This window comes from Balaenoptera musculus, chromosome 7 (genome assembly GCF_009873245.2).
Source record: "Balaenoptera musculus isolate JJ_BM4_2016_0621 chromosome 7, mBalMus1.pri.v3, whole genome shotgun sequence".
Taxonomy (NCBI): Eukaryota; Metazoa; Chordata; class Mammalia; order Artiodactyla; family Balaenopteridae; genus Balaenoptera; species Balaenoptera musculus.
In genome coordinates, this window is record NC_045791.1 from 49,649,052 (window position 1) to 49,671,832 (window position 22,781).

At 39.9% G+C, this 22,781-nt stretch overlaps 1 protein-coding gene across 1 annotated transcript in view; it reads left to right on the forward strand.

Annotated features, from left to right (window-relative positions):
- The window catches only part of B3GALT1 (beta-1,3-galactosyltransferase 1), a 38,495-nt gene extending 15,927 nt beyond the window's left edge, over nucleotides 1–22,568 (forward strand). The window contains exon 2 of the mRNA XM_036859056.1: nucleotides 20,703–22,568. Within this exon, the coding sequence (XP_036714951.1) occupies nucleotides 20,932–21,912 (981 nt within the window). The 5' untranslated portion in view covers nucleotides 20,703–20,931 and the 3' untranslated portion in view covers nucleotides 21,913–22,568. The remainder of the gene's footprint in view (nucleotides 1–20,702) is intronic.
- Nucleotides 22,569–22,781: the final 213 nt, after the last annotated feature.

The window sequence follows — 22,781 nt, forward strand, 5'->3', positions numbered from 1 at the left end:
CACTGAAATTATAGGAATAACTAGTCTGTACATGAAATATGACATCTTTAAGTGAACATGATCAGATTCTAGTACAAATTCCCAAGGGATTCTGGAAACTTTTCCTGTACCTCCTAAGATACATTCATATCTAAGATGTGATTTATCCCTGAGGTAGATGATTGTCTTAAAGCACCTTTTAAGACTATTTCCAACATTGAAATTTAGACTGTAAGGATGAAATTGGAATTTTTAACAAAACAAGCTCAGTGTTGAACTTCTATATCTGTGAAGAGTTGAACTCTTGTGGAGTGGATTATTAACTAAAAAGGGAACTTTGCTGGACAAAATAGGGTGTGCTGGTCGCCATTTCAAAAACAGTCTCTAACACAGGTAAGAACTATTTAAAAAAAAAAAGAGAGAGAGAGAATGAGTTCAGGGCAATGGTGTTCTTGTGGGTCATAGGATCATTATACCTACTCAGACTAAAAGGAGTGGCCATTTTGTTTAATGAAGACGTAGTGGGTGTAACAGTCTTCCATATAAACACTTGTACCCACAGTGGAAAACTTAAGCTTAAAGTCAATAACTAGATACCACTCAAATGGAGCCTAGATTTTTCTTTATAGAGAGTCAGCCCTGTCTGAATAATGATCTTCTCAGTGAGCATCCTTTGTAAGTGCACAAGGTGGGAAGATAAAGAAAGACTGACTTACCCTGGCTTGTCCATCCTTGAAAGGCACCATGTGGCCTCTTTTCCAGAAGATAACAAGGCTCTTAAAAGAATCAGAGACCCGAGTTCTAGCTTTGGATACCACCGGTTCTTTTACTTATGTCACAAATGGTTCATCTCTCTACAGACTTTCTCCCGTAAAATGAAGTGACTAAACGTTGAAATCCTTTTTATGCAAGAAACTCCACTGCTGCCTTACGTTCTGTCATTCATTCACCAAGAATGACAACTTGATAAATAACAGTTGACCCTTGAGCAACACAGGTTTGAACTGCACAGGTCCACTTACATGTGGGTATTTTTCAATAAATATAGTGTATTTTCTACATTAACTGTTCGGAAAAGTTTGTGTTCAATTAGAGATCATGATTTGTGAAATCACAAGAACGAGGGTTTGAGTCCTGATTGTATCCAAACTGTTTATCAGTTCCTTTGTTTTTGAGGCAGAGATAGCAGTACGTGGATTTTGGATTTTGCCCGGGAGTCAGCACCCCTCACCCTTGAATTGTTCAAAGGTCAACTCTGTACTTATGTGATACTCAGAACCTCCTTGAACAGCTTTTTAAAAAAGCTTTTCAAAAAAGCTACTCCAGAGCAATCTCCTCTGTCCAGTGTTAGAACACAATATGGATCAGTGCAAGGTCTTCACCCTTAAGACAAGGTCGGCTTTTGTAGTTCATTCACATCTGACATTTGATTGTTGTAAGCCACATTGGTGTCTGAATGGAGACCAAAAATTTGAGATAGTGTCTTTCTATGCCTTTAGGATAAGAAACACAATGATGGGATTAAACTTCCAGTTTGGCAAATTCCCCAGAGACCCTGAGATTATATGGCTACTCTTTCACATTCTCCCATTAGCAAATCTGGCCACAGTGGCACTGCCACACTTGCTGAGCCGCTTCTGCAAATGTACAAATAAAACGTATCAGGGGCTTCCCTGGTGGCGCAGTGGTTGAGAATCTGCCTGCTAATGCAGGGGACACGGTTTCGAGCCCTGGTCTGGGAAGATCGCACATGCCGCGGAGCAACTAGGCCCGTGAGCCACAATTACTGAGCCTGTGCATCTGGAGCCTGTGCTCCGCAACAAGAGAGGCCGCGATAGTGAGAGGCCCGCGCACCGCGATGAAGAGTGGCCCCCGCTTGCTGCAACTAGAGAAAGTCCTCGCACAGAAACGAAGACCCAACACAGCCAAAAATAAATAAATAAATTAATTAACTAAGAAAAAAAATGTATTAAATAAAACGTATCAGGCATCTAATGAGGACCAAAGGCCCGTTCCAGCCTCCCCCTTTTCCTAATAGTGGGTGAGAAGCTATATCAGGCTTGATTTTTAGCCAGTAGCCACTGAAGCCCGGTTCCTAATTAGGAAAGTAAAATGCCCCTGACAAAGATACAAGAAATCCAAATGTCTACAGTAGTACAGATCTTGAGATTCTGTATTTGCTGCCAAGAGAATATCTCAGGGAGCAGGAAAAATATGGGAAACCACAGGAAATAAGGATGAAAGGCTAATGTATTTAAGTAACTTTCCCTACTCTAATGTTTCCTTTAAAATATAACTGTCTTTTTGGGGAGTTTTCTTTGGCTTGTTTTTGCTTAATTAAGCACAGAAACCGGGCTTCCCTGGTGGCGCAGTGGTTGAGAGCCCGCCTGCCAATGCAGGGGACACGGGTTCAAGCCCTGGTCCGGGAGGATCCCACATGCTGTGGAGCAACTGAGCCCGTGTGCCACAACTACTGAGCCCGCGTGCTACAACTACTGAAGCCTGCGCACCTAGAGCCCGCGCTCCACAATAAGAGGAGCCACTGCAATGAGAAGCCCGCGCACCGCAAGGAAGAGCAGCCCCCGCTCGCCACAACCAGGGAAGAGCCCGCACGCAGCAATGAAGCCCCAACACAGCCAAAAATAAATAAATAAAATAAAATAATTAAACACCAGAAACTATTACCTTGATTTGGTCTAGGTTTTTAAACACTTGAATAGAATGTGGTTTGGTGTACATATTAAAGAAGCTGAAAAAAAACCCAATTGAATTAAAATGTATTCCGTGTACTAGGCTATATAAAGATATATGATATTTCAAAAGTTATTTTTTACAGAGAATAGCAGGGACTTGTTTTCTCACATCTTCTGTAAGACAGTAAAAGCCAATCGTTAAAACAAAACAAAACAAAAACACTTGAGGTCTCTTCAGTTCTTTTGATTTAAGCTCAGGTTGAAAGCACCAGGGGAAGCAGCAACCACAGCATTTCAGTAACTCATGCTGATGCCCTGCAAGTAAAACTCCACTGCCCATGCCATGTGACTCCACTAAGTCTCCCCTATATCCATCTACACTGAGCAATGCATCTCCACATCTCATACGTACTTGTATACCATTTATTTCATCACTTACAACACTATATTGAAATAAACTACAGGTGACTACTCTGTAGACTTCAACTCCTTGGAGGACAGTATGTTATTCAACTTTTCACCCCCAGGAACAAGCACAGCACTCACACATGGTAGAGACAATTAATAATAGCATCCTTATTGATAATAAATTGTATTAAAATATTTAAATATATTTATAAGTTTCTTTCAATATTAAAACTAATCATAATAGTATTTATTAAGCACCTCTGTGTGCAAGATGGATATTGAGTGCTTTCCTGATATTTATTTCATTTAATTTTCATGAATCTGAAGTAGACACACTTTTCCTGTATTCCAGCTGAGATGATTGCAGAACGGTCATAGCAGCTGGTAAATGGCAGAATTTGAACTCAGGTTATCTGAATATACTGTCTATAGTTTTAACACTTCACAATACTGCCTCCTGGTACAATTCCCTTAACAAATGCTTTTCAAAATTACTGACAAAGTCCAAAATCCTGGGAATTAAATACTCAAAGTTTGTAGCTGCAAATTTTCATAAACATTTGACTTGTAGAGAGAGCCAAGATATTTCTAGTCCAATTTGACCTCCTTTGTATGAAAGATTACTTCAAGGTGCTTCACAGTTAGGGAAACAAGGATGAGAGGCAATGAAGATCTTATCCTAAAATAACATGCATGGCGTAAGAGTTCCATTTAGACCAGCGAAATCCAGCCCACCAGCCTCCCTCATGTCATGCCTGTCAACACCCGGAAGAACTTCTGTGGTCAGTCTACAGATATGAATTCTCAGTACTTGACAATCATTATTGGAGTTGGCTCATTGAAGAGACTACTGGGCTATGATGATATAGGCCTTTTTATAACTGTTCCTATGGTGCTGAAGGAATTATCTTTGGTGTAAGTGATGTGGGCATTCATTCCAGGTCAAGCTCTGAGATAAATAGCCTGGAAGACTTCAAACAAAACAGGGAACTGTCTCATGCTGCCATCCTAAAGATGCCCACATCCTATACTGTCCTCATCCCACGAGCCAGAAGGGTTGACTTAGTACCCTTCTGTGGATTTGACCTCTAAATTGCTTGTATTGTTCCTCTGAAGTATTAGTGGCCTGGGAATAAGTTGTAGCTGCAGATTGATGAGTCGGGCTGGGGAGTAATGATCATCTGTAGCACCATGAGTATAATTTCAGGGACTCCAGGTGGCAGGTCATTGTCAGTGCCTTTGTTCTCTGATACAGCAGTTGAGACGTGAAGTTTCTAGGACAAGGCCTTATAGAACCGATAACACTGTCATCTGTTCTGATATTCACATCACTGAAATCTCTGAGAATGCTAACAGAGTAAACTTGGGAAGAGCAGGAAGCCTGTTAAGACTAAACATCCAACGGTGGAAGAATGATTACATAAATGAAATATGGCAGTGATTGAAAATGAAGTGGCGTGAGAGTAGGTAATAGCATGCAAAAGTGTTGATCCTGCTTGCTAAGTGGAAAAAAAGCATATTAAAATGTCCACACAACATGTTCCTATATTTATAAATGAAAATATCTAAAATACAAATGAAGAAAACATCTACATCTACTTATCAACAATGCTCATATCTGCTTGATAGGATTATGGGTGATTTTTATTTTCTTCTTTTTGTTTATTTTGATCCTCTAAATTTTCTGTCTTGAGTATGCATCCTTTGTGTACTACTAAAACAAAAGCTTTCTCCAAAGCAATAAGGCCTTAAAATACACTGTTAGAAAAAGAAAAGTTAAAAAAATTAAGAGTAATAGGGCACTAGGCTAACAAGAAGTTTTTTAAAATAGATACTCTAATAGGATTATGTTCACCCCGTGAAGTAGCCAAAAGGCTGTGACCAGTCTGCCTTTTTTAGACCATTTTTTTAAGAAACAAGAAATACTATAACAAAAAAGTGGTGATAGTCATTCATAATTCCAAAAGGGAAGTTATGGAGCATCTTAACTGTCCAATAGGCCACAGCATCCCAAACTGTGCTCCCAAGAAGCTCCTGGTAATAACAGAATTCAGTGAGCCATGTTATATCTGTGTATTGAGATTCCCAAAGGAACAGATCATATTAAAGGCTCTGAGCCACCCTGCAGTGAGTAAATCTGAAGAACCTCATTTAACCCAGTGTTCCCACCCTTTAGCATCTCACAACTCAGAATAATAAGGATGCTGGAATCACTCTGCCTGTAAGACAGCACTCTGAAAAACCTCCTCCTTCCTCCTAGAAGAATATATTACTCCTATTGGGAATTTACTTATTTGCTTATTAGCTCTCTGACCCAAGTGGAAGATAAATAATAATCTTGATTTCTGACAACTGCCACAGAAACCATGGCCTAGAGCTCCCCAGAGACCCAGAAGCATTAACACTTCTCTACTAGTTTTCTGGGACTGACATATGCCCAGGGAACCACGGATCCCATTATTGCTGTTGTGCTTCATGCCTTGAAAACTTTCCAGTTATTAGAGAGTTATTCTTCACCCCATTCCTATTACCCAGGATGCAAATTATCCTCTTGAATCTGGCAACATATGGTCTCTATAAATAAAGAATTTCCAAGCATATTAAAATCAACCTAACAATAGCTCTGAAGATAATTTTTTGGAAGGGCAATTTTGGCAGTGAAATGATGTCAGCTCCAAACTTTTCAATGAATGTATTCTTATCAGTAGTTTGGATGTGACATGAGGTGAAGCATCTTGTTAGGGGATTTCATAGAAGAACACAGCACAGAAGCTGGTGCAAATAATGACTGTGGCTATGGTAACTCAAGGTGAAAAGCACTATTTGCATCACCTTATCACTCCTTAGAGATCCAATTTACACATGTTACCGCTGTAACTGGACAAGATGGATGTGATCACAAATGACCCACCACAACAGCAAGCCAGATAATTTATTAAAAATCGGTTCAGAAAGACATTCAGGAAAGAATAATTCAAGGATGTGACAGTTGACAACTCATGAAAAACTTTGAAAAATATTCACCCAGAAAAGCTGCAAATTCTGTTTCCTGAATTTCTCTTCTTATTAATAATGCTGAGTTACTGTGTGTATGTGTGTTTTATTGTCACCTACGGAAACTTTATCTTTTATCCAGAAAATGTATTTTTAATCTAGAATCATTATAACTAGGTCATGAATTCAGGAATTAAATCAGAGGCAAAAATTTGCCTTGAATAGCATTGTGAAAAGGGCCCAGCATAGGAAAAGTTATCATACACCCAGACTACAAAAAGCACCTTCTGGTGTATCTTTCCAGCACATCACATAAATACTTGCTGTAGAATATGGCCCACTTATCTATGATATCTCAGCAGAGGGCTCTTGTTGATGCTACTGTTGGATGATGGATTGCTGTTTATGGCTATCTAGAAGCCGTTTACTCAGCAATTATTTATTTATTAACTACAGTATTTCTCGCACTATGCTATTATGCTTAGGCATAGTGATAAAGATAGACATAATAATGAGAGTAATAAAATAGTGATAAAGCCAGATAAAATCTTTGCCCTTACAGAAGTTACAGTTTATCAAAGAGACGCAGTTAAAAAGCAGTTGAGGAAACTAGCCTATGGATTGAGGGGTTTTTCCCTATGACATAAAGAAACAGTCAACCTAAAATACAATCAATGGTAAAGTTATGAAAGTATATTGAAGATGAAGAAATAATAAAAGGTATGGTGGAGAAGAAATATGCTCATGAGCAAGGACTCCCTCTGCATTCTTAATTTTAACTGCACTCTGTCATGAATCCAAGAATTTGCCATACTGGACAGCTCCCAATTCTCCAAATAAATCAAACAATTTAACACCTTTGTTTGCAAGTACTTTCATCTTATCATTGAATGTCTCTCCCCGACAACCAATTTTTCTCCTATTGAGATTTCATTTTTAAAAAATTTTTAATCTAAGTCAAGTGTTGTCTCTTCCATGAATTTAACCCAGTTGTCCTCATCAATAATAAACTGTTTCAGTTATAGTGGCATAACTAATTATTTCTTATTTCTTCTAGATTATAGTTACTATATAAGCTCCTTAAAAGTAGGGGATTTTCATTTCAGTTTGTATATTTAATGTAACATTTATAAATTTTAATCGTGGGATTGTCAAATGTAATGAGTGAATACGTGCAAAGAAAAATATAGTGGTCCTTTTGAGGACCAAAAAAAAAGAACAGAGAATAAGTTGTCAGCATGTCTCCAGACTCAAGAGTGGGTACATGTATGATGCCATGTATACTTATATAAGTAAAATTAACACATCACAAAGAACCAGATGAATTTTCAGCAATTTTTGAGAGTGTATTTTTGGAGTCCTATTTTTAAATGAAGGCTGTGTGGTTTTCAGTGAATTCACCTTGGAGAAAGGGGCACAACAGTTCCCCGAAAGAAATAATCAGTTGTCATACAGGGTATTTTGCCCTAAGCAAGATCACAACAAATGGGCCAAGTGACATCTAGTCCAAAAACACATGCTATACATTCTTAGACAGCATGGAGAGAGAATAATAGAGTTTTCAAATATAATCCTTAATTCAAAAGGCTGCGCCTCACATGGGTAATACTATACAGCATTTTCCAAGATGAGTATAGCAGGAACTTTTTATTTATTTTGTGGTGTTTGGTAGTTCTCTCCAGCAAAGCTTAAGTGGCCAGCAATTAATAATAACAAAAATTAAAATTTATATGCCATTTTATTTTATTTTTTAAAACATCTTATTCAATTATTTATTTATTTATTTTGGCTGCATTGGGTCTTCGTTGCTGCGCACGGGCTTTCTCTAGTTGTGGCGAGCAGGGGCTACTCTTCATTGAGGTGCGCGGGCTTCTCATTGCGGTGGCTTCTCTTGTTGCAGAGCACGGGCTCTAGGGCGCCACGGGCTTCAGTAGTTGTGGCACGCGGGCTCAGTAGTTGTGGCTCATGGGCTTAGTTGCTCCGCGGCATGTGGGATCTTCCTGAACCAGGGCTTGAACCCGTATCCCCTGCATTGGCAGGTGGATTCTTAACCACTGCCCCACCAGGGAAGCCCCTATATGCCATTTTAAAGCTTACCATGTACCTCACAACCAGCCTGAAAATTAGATTATCATCTCATCTTATCCTTAAAGAAGTAGAATGGTGTATGGCTTGGGGTTCTTAGTTACAAACAGTAGAATCCACCCTCCCAGGTTAAGGAGAAAGGAACTTGTCAAAGGGTATTAGGTAGTTCATGGAACCTCTGGGATGGCAAGACCCAGGTTTGGTTACTAACCAGCCAGACAGCAGCGCCATGAACAATACAGCCTTAACAGTGCCTGACAATTATTTGGAGCTCTTTTAGAGGATGCATCATTGCTTCCACTGCCTCTATTCACCCCTACGATGTTCACATTTGGAGGCTGGAAATTTCATCACAGCAGTTCCAGAAGAACCAGACACCTTTGTCACTCCATGTGCTTTCCAGTCAATCCAAATAACCAGAAAGCAGCTGCTGTCATCTGTTGCTCACTCCTACATCTTTGTCTTGCCCAGAGGCTTCCGATTGGTGGAAATTAGGTCATATGCCTTTATCCTAGTTGTAAAGGGACCTGAGAAATTTAGTCTGGACTTCAGCTTCTTTTACAACTGGCCCATTTCCTGGAAGAAAAGCTAAAGGGAGATTAGAATAGGAAATCAGTTAGCTAATCTACCAAATTTGCTGTAAGTGGAGAATCTACTTGATTACAGACACATAGCTAGTAAGTGACAGAGCCTCAGATGCCAAGTCTTGCACTCTCCACAAGATAAAAATGACTGCTTCATTATGGTAGGGATGAGTAGCTCATCTGGCTTTCAGAGCTTAATTAAAATGTCCCTTAAGAGCAACTGTTCCTTTTGACATAGAATTGCATGAGGTCTAAGCATCATTATTGGTTTGGTTTTCTACATAGCTAAATATGGTGAAGGGAGTAGCCTTGTAAATGGGGATGAGTCCTTCATCCTTTCTCCAGTTCTCATTAAAAAATGATAACTGCACATCTACGTTATGAAACTAAGGATCTCAGGGCCAGAAAGACCCTTAAAGCCACGGTAATATTTGCAGCAACTGTGAGTCAATTTTCGCTATTTCTCACATTACTCCATGGATAATTGTTTATTAAAGGAAATAAGAAACACAAACTTTTAAAATCTGACTACCATGTAAAAAGTGAAATGCAGAATATACTGTGTGGACCCACACATTACAGTTTAACAGACTTGGGTTTAAATCCAGGTTTAATCACTCACTAGCTATAAGATGCTGGTGGAGCAAGTTGCTTAATTTCTTTGGGTCTGTTTCCTCTTCTGTAAAATGGGAACAAGGATGCCTATTTCTTATAATTGTTAGCAAGATTTTATGTAAACTATAGAGAACATCACAGATGTGAGTAGAGGCAGGGAAAGCAATGGTGTGTCTTCTAAGTATGTAAACTGTATGAACAAATATTATTTGTTAAAGCACTTTATATAGTCCTAGCAAATAGTAAGCAATGATTAAATAGAAACTACTCTTTAAAATATTATTTCAAAATAATTAATTATGATTTTAAAAACCTTAATAATGATGTGCCATGATAATCTACCCAGTCATGAAAATGGTTACAGTTTTGACTGAAGAAATATAATGTAGAATGGCAAGTGAGATTTTTTTCCAAGACTATTTCCTTTCACAACTGACCTGTTTCCAATTATACTTAAAGACCTTTCCTAAATTCCACTTTTGCAAAACTTTAAAACTGTCTGATGGGTTTTCAAATTATATAATCAGGGAAAAAGAAAGCAAATAGCTTGAAATCTCTTAGAAAAGTCACCTGTACTATCTGTCTGTGACTTACTGAAAAAATGACTATTAAAATGCAGTCCTTAAACAAAAAATAGCCTCAGAATTTCATGGAAAGTCACTTCTAATGGGCCAAGTAAAAACACACTTTGAATAGGACTTTACAACATTTTCACAGTTTCAGAAACAGCCTGACATCTCAAATATAATGAAAAGTAAAACCTCTCGTATATGTAGGTGAACAGAAAGCACAGAATCATTTTTTACTTTTTGTTGTCGTTAGTAAAACCTGTCCTATATGCCTGTTGAGTTTGTCTGCGATGCAGACTTCCCTGTTTAAGAAATTGGACTCGGACACATGTTCTGAAATATATTGTCTACAAGGGGAAAAGAAAGCAAAAAGCAGAAGGAAGGCAAATGTCTCCCTGCTTTGGTACAAGTTGACATTTATACCCTGTCTGAGAGAGAGAACAGGGTGCTGAAAACGGGAAGAGATGTAAAGTTTCTTGGTCTCTCTTCCATCTTTCCAGTGAACGCTGTTGGAAAGTTGACAGCGGAAGCCTTTTTGCAAAAGAATGAGCTCCCCGTGCTGATGAGACTGGAACGAGGGCTGAGTACTGGTTTGGAGAGTGTATAGAGCAGGCAGAGGAGGGATGAAGGGAAGAAAACACAGAGGACTATGAAAAAGATGAGCAGAGAGACATGAGTAGGAAAGAATCCTAGGTAAGAGTTGAAAGAAGAGAGGGACCAAGTGTATCAAAAGCAGCTGAGAGCAGGGAGGGCATCACGTAGCATGCTGATAAATTGCAAGAGTTAAATAGGTGAGGAAATGAAGAAAAGCAGGAAAGAGCACTCATTTAGAGGCTCTGGTTATGAAATGAAGGAGAAAAATACCATGGTAATTGAATGTGAGGCCAGGGTCAGGAGAAGGTCTTGTTGTTACTCCTGTCATTTTTCTAAGCAAGGGCAGATAAGCACTTCTAAAGACGAAAGAGGAGCCAATGGGAATGGAGAGGCTGAAAACACCAAATCTAGAAGAGACCTTCACTGAGTGGGCTGAGAGTACATGGACCAGTGGCAGAATTTCTGATCAGTGAGGATTAATGCAATTTTTAAAAGAAGAGAGATTTGGCGGGGGCGGGGCGTGGGGATGGCGGTACGTTTCCATAGAGATTTCATGGCAGAGCTACAACTAGAATCTTTTCCTGTCTACTGTCAATCCTGTGCTTTGTCCAGGAGACAAACTGTCTCAGTCTCTTTGATAATGAGACCTTACCCCACAATATTTAAAGGCACAGGAGTAAGAAGAAAGATGGCAGGCAACAGTGGGGGAATTAATGAAGTGGGGAGAGTACATGGAGAAATGACACACAAGTGAGACTCGAACCCAAAGCCCATGGGAGACATTGATATTGTAATCCCTGCCCGTGGTATCCAAGCTAGAGGAGTCCAGTGTAGCCTCAAACAGATTCGAGAGCTATGTAAGGTTGATTGTGGTGAGGAGTTCAAGGCGGCAGTAGAATGAAAATTGGCAGGCTGCATGTCTAACCATTGGAGAATAAGAATCTTTAGCAAAAAGGAAGTTGTAAACAGAAGGGAATGTGTAGAAATAGAAATCCCAGGCACAAAGTCGTGTCTGATGAGGATGAAACTGAGCAAGTGTTTGGTCAACAACTTGTGGGGAGCAAGGCTGGGGAAGAACCAATGCAGTTGACTGAGAATGAGAATGAAACAAACAGCAGCATTTCCATCTGATGGGCCGGTAGGTACTAATTTAAGAAAATTATGTACAAAACCAGAGATTTCAGAAACAAAAGGGCATGGTTAAAATGCTACTCTACCAAACAAAACCATTATTGTCACCCAGGCATTTCTTTGGGTGCATTTCTAGAACAATTCATAAAGCCAATTCTAATGGTGAAAACTGGTAAGTCTCTTAGTTAAGTGTTGAAATGATGAGATACTTTGTAATAGTACATTTCTGATAGATTCTATTAAAAACCTTGACAATCCTACGAAGAAAAAATATCATGAATCTTGTATTGGCTTTGTCTTAAGCATCTGTAAAAAAATCATGGCGTAGCCATTTCAGACTGTCTTGGTGTACATAGAATGTTAATTATGGCTATGTAAATGCTACTCAAAGGGCTATTTAAATCTGGTAGATTTTTCATATTCTTAAGTCTGATTTGAGAAGACTTAATTCTGTATCACGTTAGTGCTAATAATAATACTCATAATGAAGTTTCCTCTAACTTGCATAAACCCCCCCTTTTTTTGGGCCAAAGTGCAAGACCTTTTTAATATAGACAATATAAAATGACCTTGAAATTTCTTATGAAAACATTCAACTGGAAATACTAAGCTTTTTGGAGCAACAGCCAAGTAAGAAAACTGCTTTTGTACTACATACTCAAGATGCATTGACTGATCGTTGCTCAGGAAACATTTTATAGGTGATCCTCTCAGGATTTGTCTTTATCATGTTTATATTAACAATGATAATACTTCTAATTCATGTCGCAGTGTTCAGCTTACAAATTACTTTCAAATAATTTTTGAAATTTGATCCTTACACTCACCCTGCAAAGTATGTCCAGATGTTACCATTCTCATTTGATAGATGAGGAAACAAGGCAGAGAGATGCACTGAGTTCAGAACCAATGACTAAAATCAGGAAGTTGAATCCAGTTCTCCCAGTGCCATAAGATTGACTGCCTACAGAATAATTTCCATTGACAGCATCTACATGAAATTATTTTTGGCTATTATGTATTCCAATTAAGTGATATTGTATAAAGGGGCGTTCAAATTAGAAAAGGGGGAAAAAAGAAAATAAAAATGGCAAATTCTCATCCATATGTTATCAGTTGCTAAATGGTACTTACATCGTTCTTTGAAATTTGACCTAAAATAATATTATCTCTCTGTGGTGAGCTGTCTAAGAAATATCTCTCCTTAGACTTTGTAAATTTCAGACAGTAATACACTAACATCTTTCTGGTTTCTAAAAATAGCCATTTTTATCAGTTTCCCCCCAAAATAATGGGCCAAGTGAAAACCCTTTTTGGTATCACATGGCTCATCATTTTTAAATTCTCCCAGCTGCTGTTTATATTAGCAGGATGTCTTTCCTTCCATGCTCTTCCAGATCTGTGGTGAAATATCCTGGCATTTCCTTTCCCAGTAGAGAAGGCCTATCCAGGGCCCGACCACATTACCAGGTTCCCAAGCTCCTATGATTAAATAAGTGATTGCTCTGCCCATCTTTAAAAACGTGTCTCATATAAGGCAGTCAAGACACAATATCCATCGCTGCAAAGGAAGCCAAGCATTTGTTTAAAATAATGAGATATCCTCATTTTCATTTTTTCCTGAGAGGACTGTAGCAATGTTTAAAAATTCCCTGAATTCTAGAACTAGGGCAACACATTGATTTGAAGAAAGCTATAATTTTCCCTTCTAATTCGAAGTGCTCTTTTTCTGCAGTGAAATAGAATGTAGCTTTCAGAATAGCAGGGGCCCTAAGCCCATACAAAGGCATCCTCATCCCAACCACTCCTCTTTCAAGTTGGCCCCATTCTTCTGAATGCAGGGATTTATAAAGGCCTTTTCAATAAATTTCAAGGTATACTGAACTGAAGAAAGAAAGGTTCAAATAATTTCTTCCAGATTTGAGAAGGAAATGACTTCAACTGCTAAGTCATGACGAATATTACCTTTTGCTTTCTGCCACTTCCTCGTTGCAAATGATCTGTTGGGTAAGTTCAATTATGGGGTCTCTTTGAAAGACTTCATAATTAAATTTTTTTAAAAAAACAAATTAGCTCTTTGTCTTTCTGAGGCAAAGGAGTCAGAACACTTAACTTCTACGAGCATTCAGGGATTTCGACTTCATGGGTATGGTGCGTTCCACAGCCACGGAGGCTTACTTCAAAGAAAAGCCAGCCCTCTGTGATTTGAAGAGATAATAAGTTAGCAAGCTGTATAATATAATGGTTTATGAAATTCTGCCTTCAAGGACCAGTGCTTTATTTCTTCCTCTCCTGTGCTTATTTAGAACATAATTACAAGAGCGAGAGGAAGGGAGCTAGTATGGCATCAAGATAACCATTCGCTAAATCAGTGCAGCTGAGTAGACTCTCGGGCTTTTGGGGCTCGTTTATCAATTAGTTCTGCTGCGGCCTGAGTTCCTGGATTTCCCTACAGAATGAAGATTCTTTGATTTCACTGATAGACCAGCTCTGAGGAAAGCCATCTGAGACCAAAACATTTTTCAGAACGAATCTCTTTTATCCTACTCACTACCACGATGTATTGTACAGCCAGCTTCTCATTCATTTCAAGAGCATTTCATAAGCACTAGTATTTAGTCCTTTCTCTCTCTCTCTCTTTCTGAATTTCTGTCTTCTTTTCGTTCCTCTCTTTAAACTGGTTAAAAATGGGCTTATTTTTTCTCAACTGGTTTATCTTTCTACACCATGGTTTTAAAGTTACTATGTGGATTTTAATGTTAAGACCATTTCTTTAGTGCCATGTGGTCTCTGGATATTCAAAATCGGCTCTAATAGAAATAGAATAATAGAAATGCTGGTAATTTGAGCTGACCAGGAGAATTGTCCTTATTCTCTAGAAACCAAGTCAGTATTTCAAGAACTGTTGGCCCCAACCTTTTGGAAAATTGGCCACATCCCTGACATAGCTTTCTCAACTAATTAGTGTTTTTTAAGGGGGGGCCCAAAGGAAAGAGAAGTGGCAGGAACAAAGGACTGCTTAAATAAAATAAATAAACTGTCCCATATTCTTCACCTGGTCTTAAAAAATAATCTGAACTAGCTTTTTTTAATGTAAAAGCAAACCAAATTTTGTGTCCCGTTTCACATTTGTGTTTCATCCCCCTTTGAATGCTAGTTACAAATTGTGCATCCTTTCAAAGTCAATTTACCAAAACCCAAGAATTTACCTGTTTAAATCAAGAAAATAAAATGTGTGGAGGAGTGAAGTCTTCTGGAGCAAAGTATTTCATTTTGTTGCTACCCAGGAAAGTAGTTGATACAGGTGGAATTATGTCTCTCCGAAAAGACACACTGTGAAGTCCCAGCCCCAGTACCTCAGAATGTGACCTTATTTGGAAGCAGCATTTTTAAATGAGGTCATTGGAGTGAGCCCTAATCTGACTGGTGTCCTTATAAAACAGGGTAAATTTGGACACAGAGACACATACAGGGAGAACGCCAAGTAAAGATGAAGGCAGAGATCTGGGTGATGCATCTACAAGCCGGTTAACACCAGAGATGGCCAGCAAACCCTCAGAAGCTCGGAGAGAGGCATGGGGACAGATTTCCCCCTCAGAGTCCTCAGAAGGAGCCAACCCTGCCAACATCTGTTCAGACTTCCAGCCTTTAGGACTGTGAAGCAATGCATTTACGTCATTTAAGCTTCCACTCTGTGCTACTTTGTCATGGCAGCCGTAGCAAACTAAGACAGTAGATAACCTACATATCTAGAAGCTGAGGGCATTTGCAGGAGTGGGCGGAATGGCCACAGCTGAGAAACATGGAGCCAAGAAAATCCAAAAAACGAGGGAGGGGCAGAGGTCAAAAACCAGAAAGATGCTCTTAAGGAAGCATTAATTCCAAAGATCCAAGCTAAGAAACATAAGCTTAGTTAGTGAAAGACTCAAGGACTGAACCAGAACTAGCAAGACCTTCTATTCTCAGCTCCAGTGTCATCCCCTCAGAGAGACCAATTTACCTAAAGTAGCCCCTCCCCATTCCACCTCTGTTCAGTCTCCATTCCATTGCTTCACTTTATTTACATCCCAGCACTTATCTCTACGTGAACGTATTTTTGCATTCATTTATCATGTGTTTAATTTCTGCCTCCCTCTCCTAGAAAGTAAGCTCCCCATCCATCTTACCAGCTTGTAGAACAGTGCCTGGCATCAACAGGTGTTCAGTGCATCTCTGATGAACCAATGAAGAAGCTATTATATTCCTTGAGACACCAGAGAGCGGAAGCAGGCCGTTTGCTGGGACCCCTGCAGCCTTGCCTGCGGGCGTAGGGCAGCTGAAATAATTGTCAAGCCAACTGAGTGGTAACCGAGGCTTAGGAAATCAGAGTTGACTTGGGCCTGCTTGAACTATGATGGAGAAGGACATGAACTTGGCACCCAAACTATGCACACGTCACCCAAGGGACACTACCCACTTGCTCTTGGGACTGACCTCTGGCTATACAACAGAACTTTTAGCAGATTCAGGGGCTTTTTAAAAAAATAAATTACTCAAAATAACGGACTATCCAGGATGCGATTTTGAGGAGAAACATGTGCTTCTCAAATTGAAAATTCTGCCCCATTAACTTACTGAAAGGTGAAGGTGGATGGTTACTGAAGGGGTTCTGTGAATGAGGTAATCTGTGATACAGTAAGGCCCCCTGGGTGGAGGGGGTGGGGTGGAATCTTTTAAATATTCTAGTTGGATGTTTCTTTGTGGAGGGATTTGTATTTAATGGATGACAAGTTAATGTGCCATCAGCGTCTGCAGTTGCGGTAGGGCTGCTAAAAGGAATAACAAATGTTTTGTGTTTCGCTTTCTACTTTACTGATACATTAACGTGTCTGTTAAACAGGGTTTTTTTTTTTCAATCTTGTAAAACTAAAAGAACCCTCTGGAGAATTCTGCTGTGTGACGCTCAGCTCCTTCCCCAGAACTTTTCAGCTGATGAATTTTCTTAGATTTTCGGTGCCCCTTTGTCTTTGAGTTTTCCAGGAAGAAGATAGAGTTCTCTAGCAAGAAAATCTGTACAGTGTAGTCACTAACCCAAAAAACTGACAGCAATCCTATGTATCTAGAAGGATTGATCAGTGTATGTGCCTGGATCCCAAATCATGAACTGATGGACTGACAGAATCCCCTCGCCCATTAGAACTTGCTCTTTGTATCCTAACACCATCTGTCTGTATTACACTCTTTCCCCGGAAACTCAAACAATTAATACCTTTAACGTATTTGGAAGTAAAGCAGATGTTACTTTTGCCCTTATTTTATACCCAAGGCTACTGAGGCACAGAAAGCCACACAGCAAGTTACTCAAGGAGTAAAACAAGGACATCTGGCCCATTACCAACTGCTTAATCCAGCATATATGAAATTACTCATTAGCATTAAATGCACCAAGCTACTCTCTCCTGTCTTTACTTATATTAATATTTCTGGTCCAGAGGTATATTTTTGTGCTTGTTTGGCCACCTGAGAAACTTGTTTGGTTGTGAGCAAAAAGGACATTTTTGAGCACGCCTTGCTGTGGGTCCACATTATCCTTGGCCGCTCTTCAGATTCTGGCTGGTTCCTGTTCCCATTTCAAATCCTCTCTTTTATTGGTGACCAAGATGTAACGCTGTGCCTACTTTTGTTCTCGTCTGAAAAATAAGTCAATAGAAGGAGTGATTCTTTCAGTGTGTGAGTGTGTGTGTGTGTGTGTGTGTGTGTGTGTTTTGCAGGACTTCAGAGAAAGGGAACTGCAGTGTTTCTGAACCATTTCAATTTCTGCAGCTCTCTCCCACCCCCAGCATCTTCAGGCTTTAATGTGCTCTTTGCAAATCATCATTTTTTGATGACCAAGGATCCCTACAGAATTGGTATAGTGCGGTGGGTAGCAAACCAAAAACTAGAAAAAAATTCAAGCAATGGACACACATCTAAGAAAATAAACCTATGGATCCTGGGAGAATAGCAGCCTGAGATAATCCCTTCCACCCTGGGCTTTCCCATGCAAGATTTTGCCTGTTGTCCTAACAGGCCTTAGGAAACTTGGGATGACTACTTAACGTGGTCACTCACCTGCTGTGTAATCTTGAACAAGCTACTTATTATCTCTAAGTTTCCATTCTCTCATCTGTAAAATGGAGAAAATATCTCCCTTGTAAAACTGTGAGGAACGAAGCTCTGTAAAATCCATGGCATTGAATACAACGCATAGCACAGTGCCTGGGGCAATATACACATTTTTAAATGAGACCTACAGTGACAGTGGTAAGAAGTATCATGTTTGTTAGCTGTCTAGGGAAGAATGCTCATTCTTCTGTGAAAAGGGTTTGTAAATGCATATACTTTATTCGTGCTCTCACCTATTCCTCTTATATTTCTCCCTCTTTTAGCTCTTTTTAAATTGCCCAGATGCCTGTGTTTATGGAGTCCCTTCTCCTGGAAAACCATACAGAAAGTTATCAGATAAAACAAATTTTTGCTTATTCTTCTGGGGCATAGAGCTATGGGAGATAGATATCCTTAATATAGAAAAATGAAGTGCTATTGAAAATCAGTGGACAGGATTTGGGGAAGGTAAAATCCTCCCTTACGCCCTTTAGATTGCAAAGATGGGTAACCAGCTACTCGGCTAAGAATAGTTTCTGAACACCGCTCACCATCTGCCCCCTGCCTGTCTCCACAGGCACCACCCCATCGCCCTGTCTTCTTCCTTTACTCTTCAGCCCTGGCACACACTAGGCTCTCTCATTTTATGCCTTTGCATATGCTGGTCCCTCTGCCTGGAATGCCCGACCCTCATCCCGATAATTCCTAGATGTCCTTGAAGATTCAGCTTAGATAACTTTTATGAACTTTCCATGGCAATGTCCCCAAGGCAACCTCATTGTTAGACTCTGGGGGCGGTTGGAGCGTGGGATTCACGTTGCAGTTTAGGAGAATGGTCCCTTTGGAGCAGCAATCTGCACAGCCTGCAGGACCATCCCCAGTTCTCCCATGCCCTGCCCACCAGCCCACGTCTCCTAGGTACTCCGTTAGCCTTATGGTGAAAATGTGTATCCCACTGTTTTAATCATTCACATGACGTCTTTCCTCCTAGAATGTGAGTTCCTTGAGGAGGCGTATGGGTTCTATTTCTGTTTTTCCAATACGTTGCAGAACGCCATTAACCCCCCCATTGATAGCCTGATTAGCGGCTCCAGAAGAGAACTTGGTAGAAGCCTCTTCCAGGTGGTGCTTTTGGGGAGCCCCTTCACAGTTCAGTGGTAGGTGGCTCACAGTTTAGTAGGAAAGTATGAAAGGTGAAAAGGGCTATATGATGATAAAGGTAGGCTCGTAAGAATCAGATCCAAGGCTAGGACAATGGTGGAGAAAGTTTGGTTTCTAGTACCATCTTGAGACTCACTCACGTCCCTTTGGCATTCAAATGGAGTCGATGTCTGTATATCCCAAGGTGAGAAACCCTTTTCTAAACTCTCTGTTGCTGATTTCTCACACTTCCTTTGGCTTAACTGCTTAAAGTTTCAAAGCTTGCTGCACATGACATCCTTTTTATCAGCTTCAGGGCACCTTAGAGCAGAAATTCCCTCCAGAAGGCCAAGGATACTGGAGCCTATATTTAGAGAGTACTTAATATGGGTCGGATGAAGGCCTGACTATGCCTAGAGTCATGCTGCTTGAAGCCATTCTAATATTCATTTAGTTAGAACCATAACTGCACTGAGTTATTGCTGGTCTCATACAGATCATATATTCACAGTCAGTGCTTGGCTTAGAGAAGAAGATGTGTATTACCTCTGCTGTTGCCCATCATGTCTTTTCATTTCATTATGACTATTGTGCTTGGAAGCATGATTTTCAATCTGTCATCCCAGTTAAATTCTTTCTGCCACAGTCTATTCATTTAAGTGCATTCTGTCTTCTTTGAAGCAGACTTTGGTGAAACTGTTATCCATTATCTGCTATCTCTGTCTTCCAAGACACATTTTGCACATTTTGATCTAACTAAGAAGGAAGAGATAATTTTTTACATGAATGGTTGTTGTAACCTGGCATATATTTTTGACTGACACGATAGCAGCTGAAGTTCTAAAAAGGATTAGGGTTCTGAAGGACAACTTTTTAATTTGAACACCAATTAAAGTGCTCTGTCACATCTCCATTGAATTTGTGGCCCCCATGGCCCCCAACCTCAATGGTCTCCCTTATTATACTCCTGCCGTGTTTATAGGCAAGTGTAACTAAGTAAAAAGAATTAAAAGAGGACAGTATAATTTCACCAAAGGAACATAAGGGTGAATTGCTGAAAACCACAAAAAGCGATACCATTTCGATCAGCTCCAAAATGAATGCTGCCGACTCTCTGAAGGACACTAGGGCCATGGTCTCCATGCATGAGGGGTAAGGATATTCTCCATACGAAGCGGCATAGAAAACTGAGAATGAGGAACTAACATTTGTGAGAGCCAAAATAAGGAAAAAGTGAGAAAAGTTGGGAATTACTTCTAAGTCAAAGCCACGGAAGACAATTTCAGCAAAGATTTTCCAGTGGTGATCGACACATTTTCAAGAACGGGGCTAGAGAAAACAAGGAGATGTTGAGAACTGATTACTTCATCAGAATCAAGCAAACAAAAACTTAGACTTGAGAAAAATGGAAGATATGAGGCCATGTGTGAGATTTTCCTGGTTGAAAGAAGACTTTAGCATCAGAAAGTATTGATATTTAACTGCAAAGAAGGACTCTTGTGAAGAGGGGGAATCTTTTTTAAAATTACGAATATTCAGTTTCCTTCATGTTCATCTATAGTTTATAATGTATTTGCTAATACCGTGGAGCTATGAATATCCATAAACAACTTCTATCAAGGGAAGAAAGGTAGAATGCTTGTGTCAGGGAGTTGTCAATACTGATGGAAATGAATGCCTGTGTTTATTTTAATCAGCATGGGTAATCCTTATACCCTTATTATGTTTATTTGAGGATGTGAAATGACTAAATAAATCTGAATGACAACTGTACTTTGATTTTGCAGAGTTAAGAGGAAGATTTATGAGGCATGGATTCTTGCATCAGATTTGGAGAAAAGTAGAGTGAATACAGAGATGCCAGACGGCCACTGAGACCCATGGACAGTCCCGCACTCACGCTTCTCTGTCGAACTTTAAGATTTACTAGTAATATGCTACCTTTGCCAAATGAAAAGAAACTAATGCCAAGAAGGCATACTCTTCAATATTGGGAATAGACGTGCTCTCAAGACAATGGCTTCAAAGGTCTCCTGTTTATACGTTTTGACAGTCGTGTGCTGGGCCAGCGCTCTCTGGTACTTGAGTGTAACTCGCCCTACTTCTTCCTACACTGGCTCCAAGCCATTCAGCCATCTAACAGTTGCCAGGAAAAACTTCACCTTTGGCAACATAAGAACTCGACCCATAAACCCCCATTCTTTTGAATTTCTTATAAATGAGCCCAACAAATGTGAGAAAAACATTCCTTTCCTCGTTATCCTCATCAGCACCACCCATAAAGAATTCGATGCCCGGCAGGCGATCCGAGAGACCTGGGGGGATGAGAACAACTTTAAAGGGATCAAGATAGCCACTCTCTTCCTCCTGGGCAAGAACGCTGATCCCGTTCTCAATCAGATGGTGGAGCAAGAGAGCCAGATCTTTCACGACATTATCGTGGAGGACTTCATTGATTCCTACCATAACCTAACCCTCAAAACCTTAATGGGGATGAGGTGGGTGGCCACTTTTTGTTCCAAAGCCAAGTATGTCATGAAAACAGACAGCGACATTTTTGTCAACATGGACAACCTTATTTATAAACTACTAAAACCCTCCACCAAGCCAAGAAGAAGGTATTTTACTGGCTATGTTATCAATGGAGGGCCAATCCGAGACGTCCGCAGTAAGTGGTATATGCCCAGGGATTTGTACCCTGACAGTAACTACCCACCCTTCTGCTCGGGGACTGGCTATATCTTTTCAGCTGATGTGGCTGAACTCATTTACAAGACCTCACTCCACACCAGGCTGCTTCACCTGGAAGATGTATATGTGGGACTGTGTCTTCGAAAACTGGGCATCCATCCTTTCCAGAACAGTGGCTTCAATCACTGGAAGATGGCCTACAGTTTGTGTAGGTATCGCCGGGTTATCACCGTGCATCAGATCTCTCCAGAAGAAATGCACAGAATCTGGAATGACATGTCAAGCAAGAAACATCTCAGATGTTAGGATTTTTACCAGTGTAAATACGTTTCTTTTCTTTTTTTAAGAAATGAGGCCTAGGGTGTAGGTGTTTTACAGGTGTCACCAGAGGAAACGAACTGGTGAAGGGGTTTTGTAAAAAGTGTTTTTCTTCCCACTCCTAGTTCCTTTCTTGGATTGCCAATTTACACGTGTTAAGCTCTGCTCATAGAAATAATACATGAGTTAAAAGGGCCAGATTTCATTCTCAGGTCCTGAAGTATTGCATTTATCTCAAAAAGCAACTTCCTAACAACTGCTAGGATTTACGTACTGTGCATCTGAGATAAAAATCTGGTTCTGGGAAACTAGAACTCACGGTAATGTCTTCATATCCTCTCTGCAAAAGTAAATAAAGTAAATAACACTTTTTCAAAAACAATTCAGAAATAATGCACAGTCAGGGAGACACACTGGATGTGATTATTAATATTGTGTGTGCTGTTACATTGAATTTTTACATATATTGCCATGTAATGTGTACAGTATTTGCAGTTCCACCAAGAAATGAACTTAGTACTGGCAGGGAGGCTGCAGTTAAATAAATGGGAATTTAAACTTGAGAATTAAATATTCTGTATATTTGGAAGACAACTCTGCTTGCTCGTCCAAGGATTAAACCTGGTCAGCGGGTAGAAAGTATATAAAATGCTACTTAACAAAATAAACAGGAGAATTATTTTTTTCCTGCTCTTTCAGAACAAACATTACCTGGTGCCTCCAAGGAGATTTTGCCAAATGTAATCTCACCTGCTTCCCTCCATACAGTGTCACTAAATACATGTCACACTTTCTGGCTCAGGCAGGTACATGGATAGAAATAAGTTGGTAGGAGGCCAGAAGGACAATATATCACA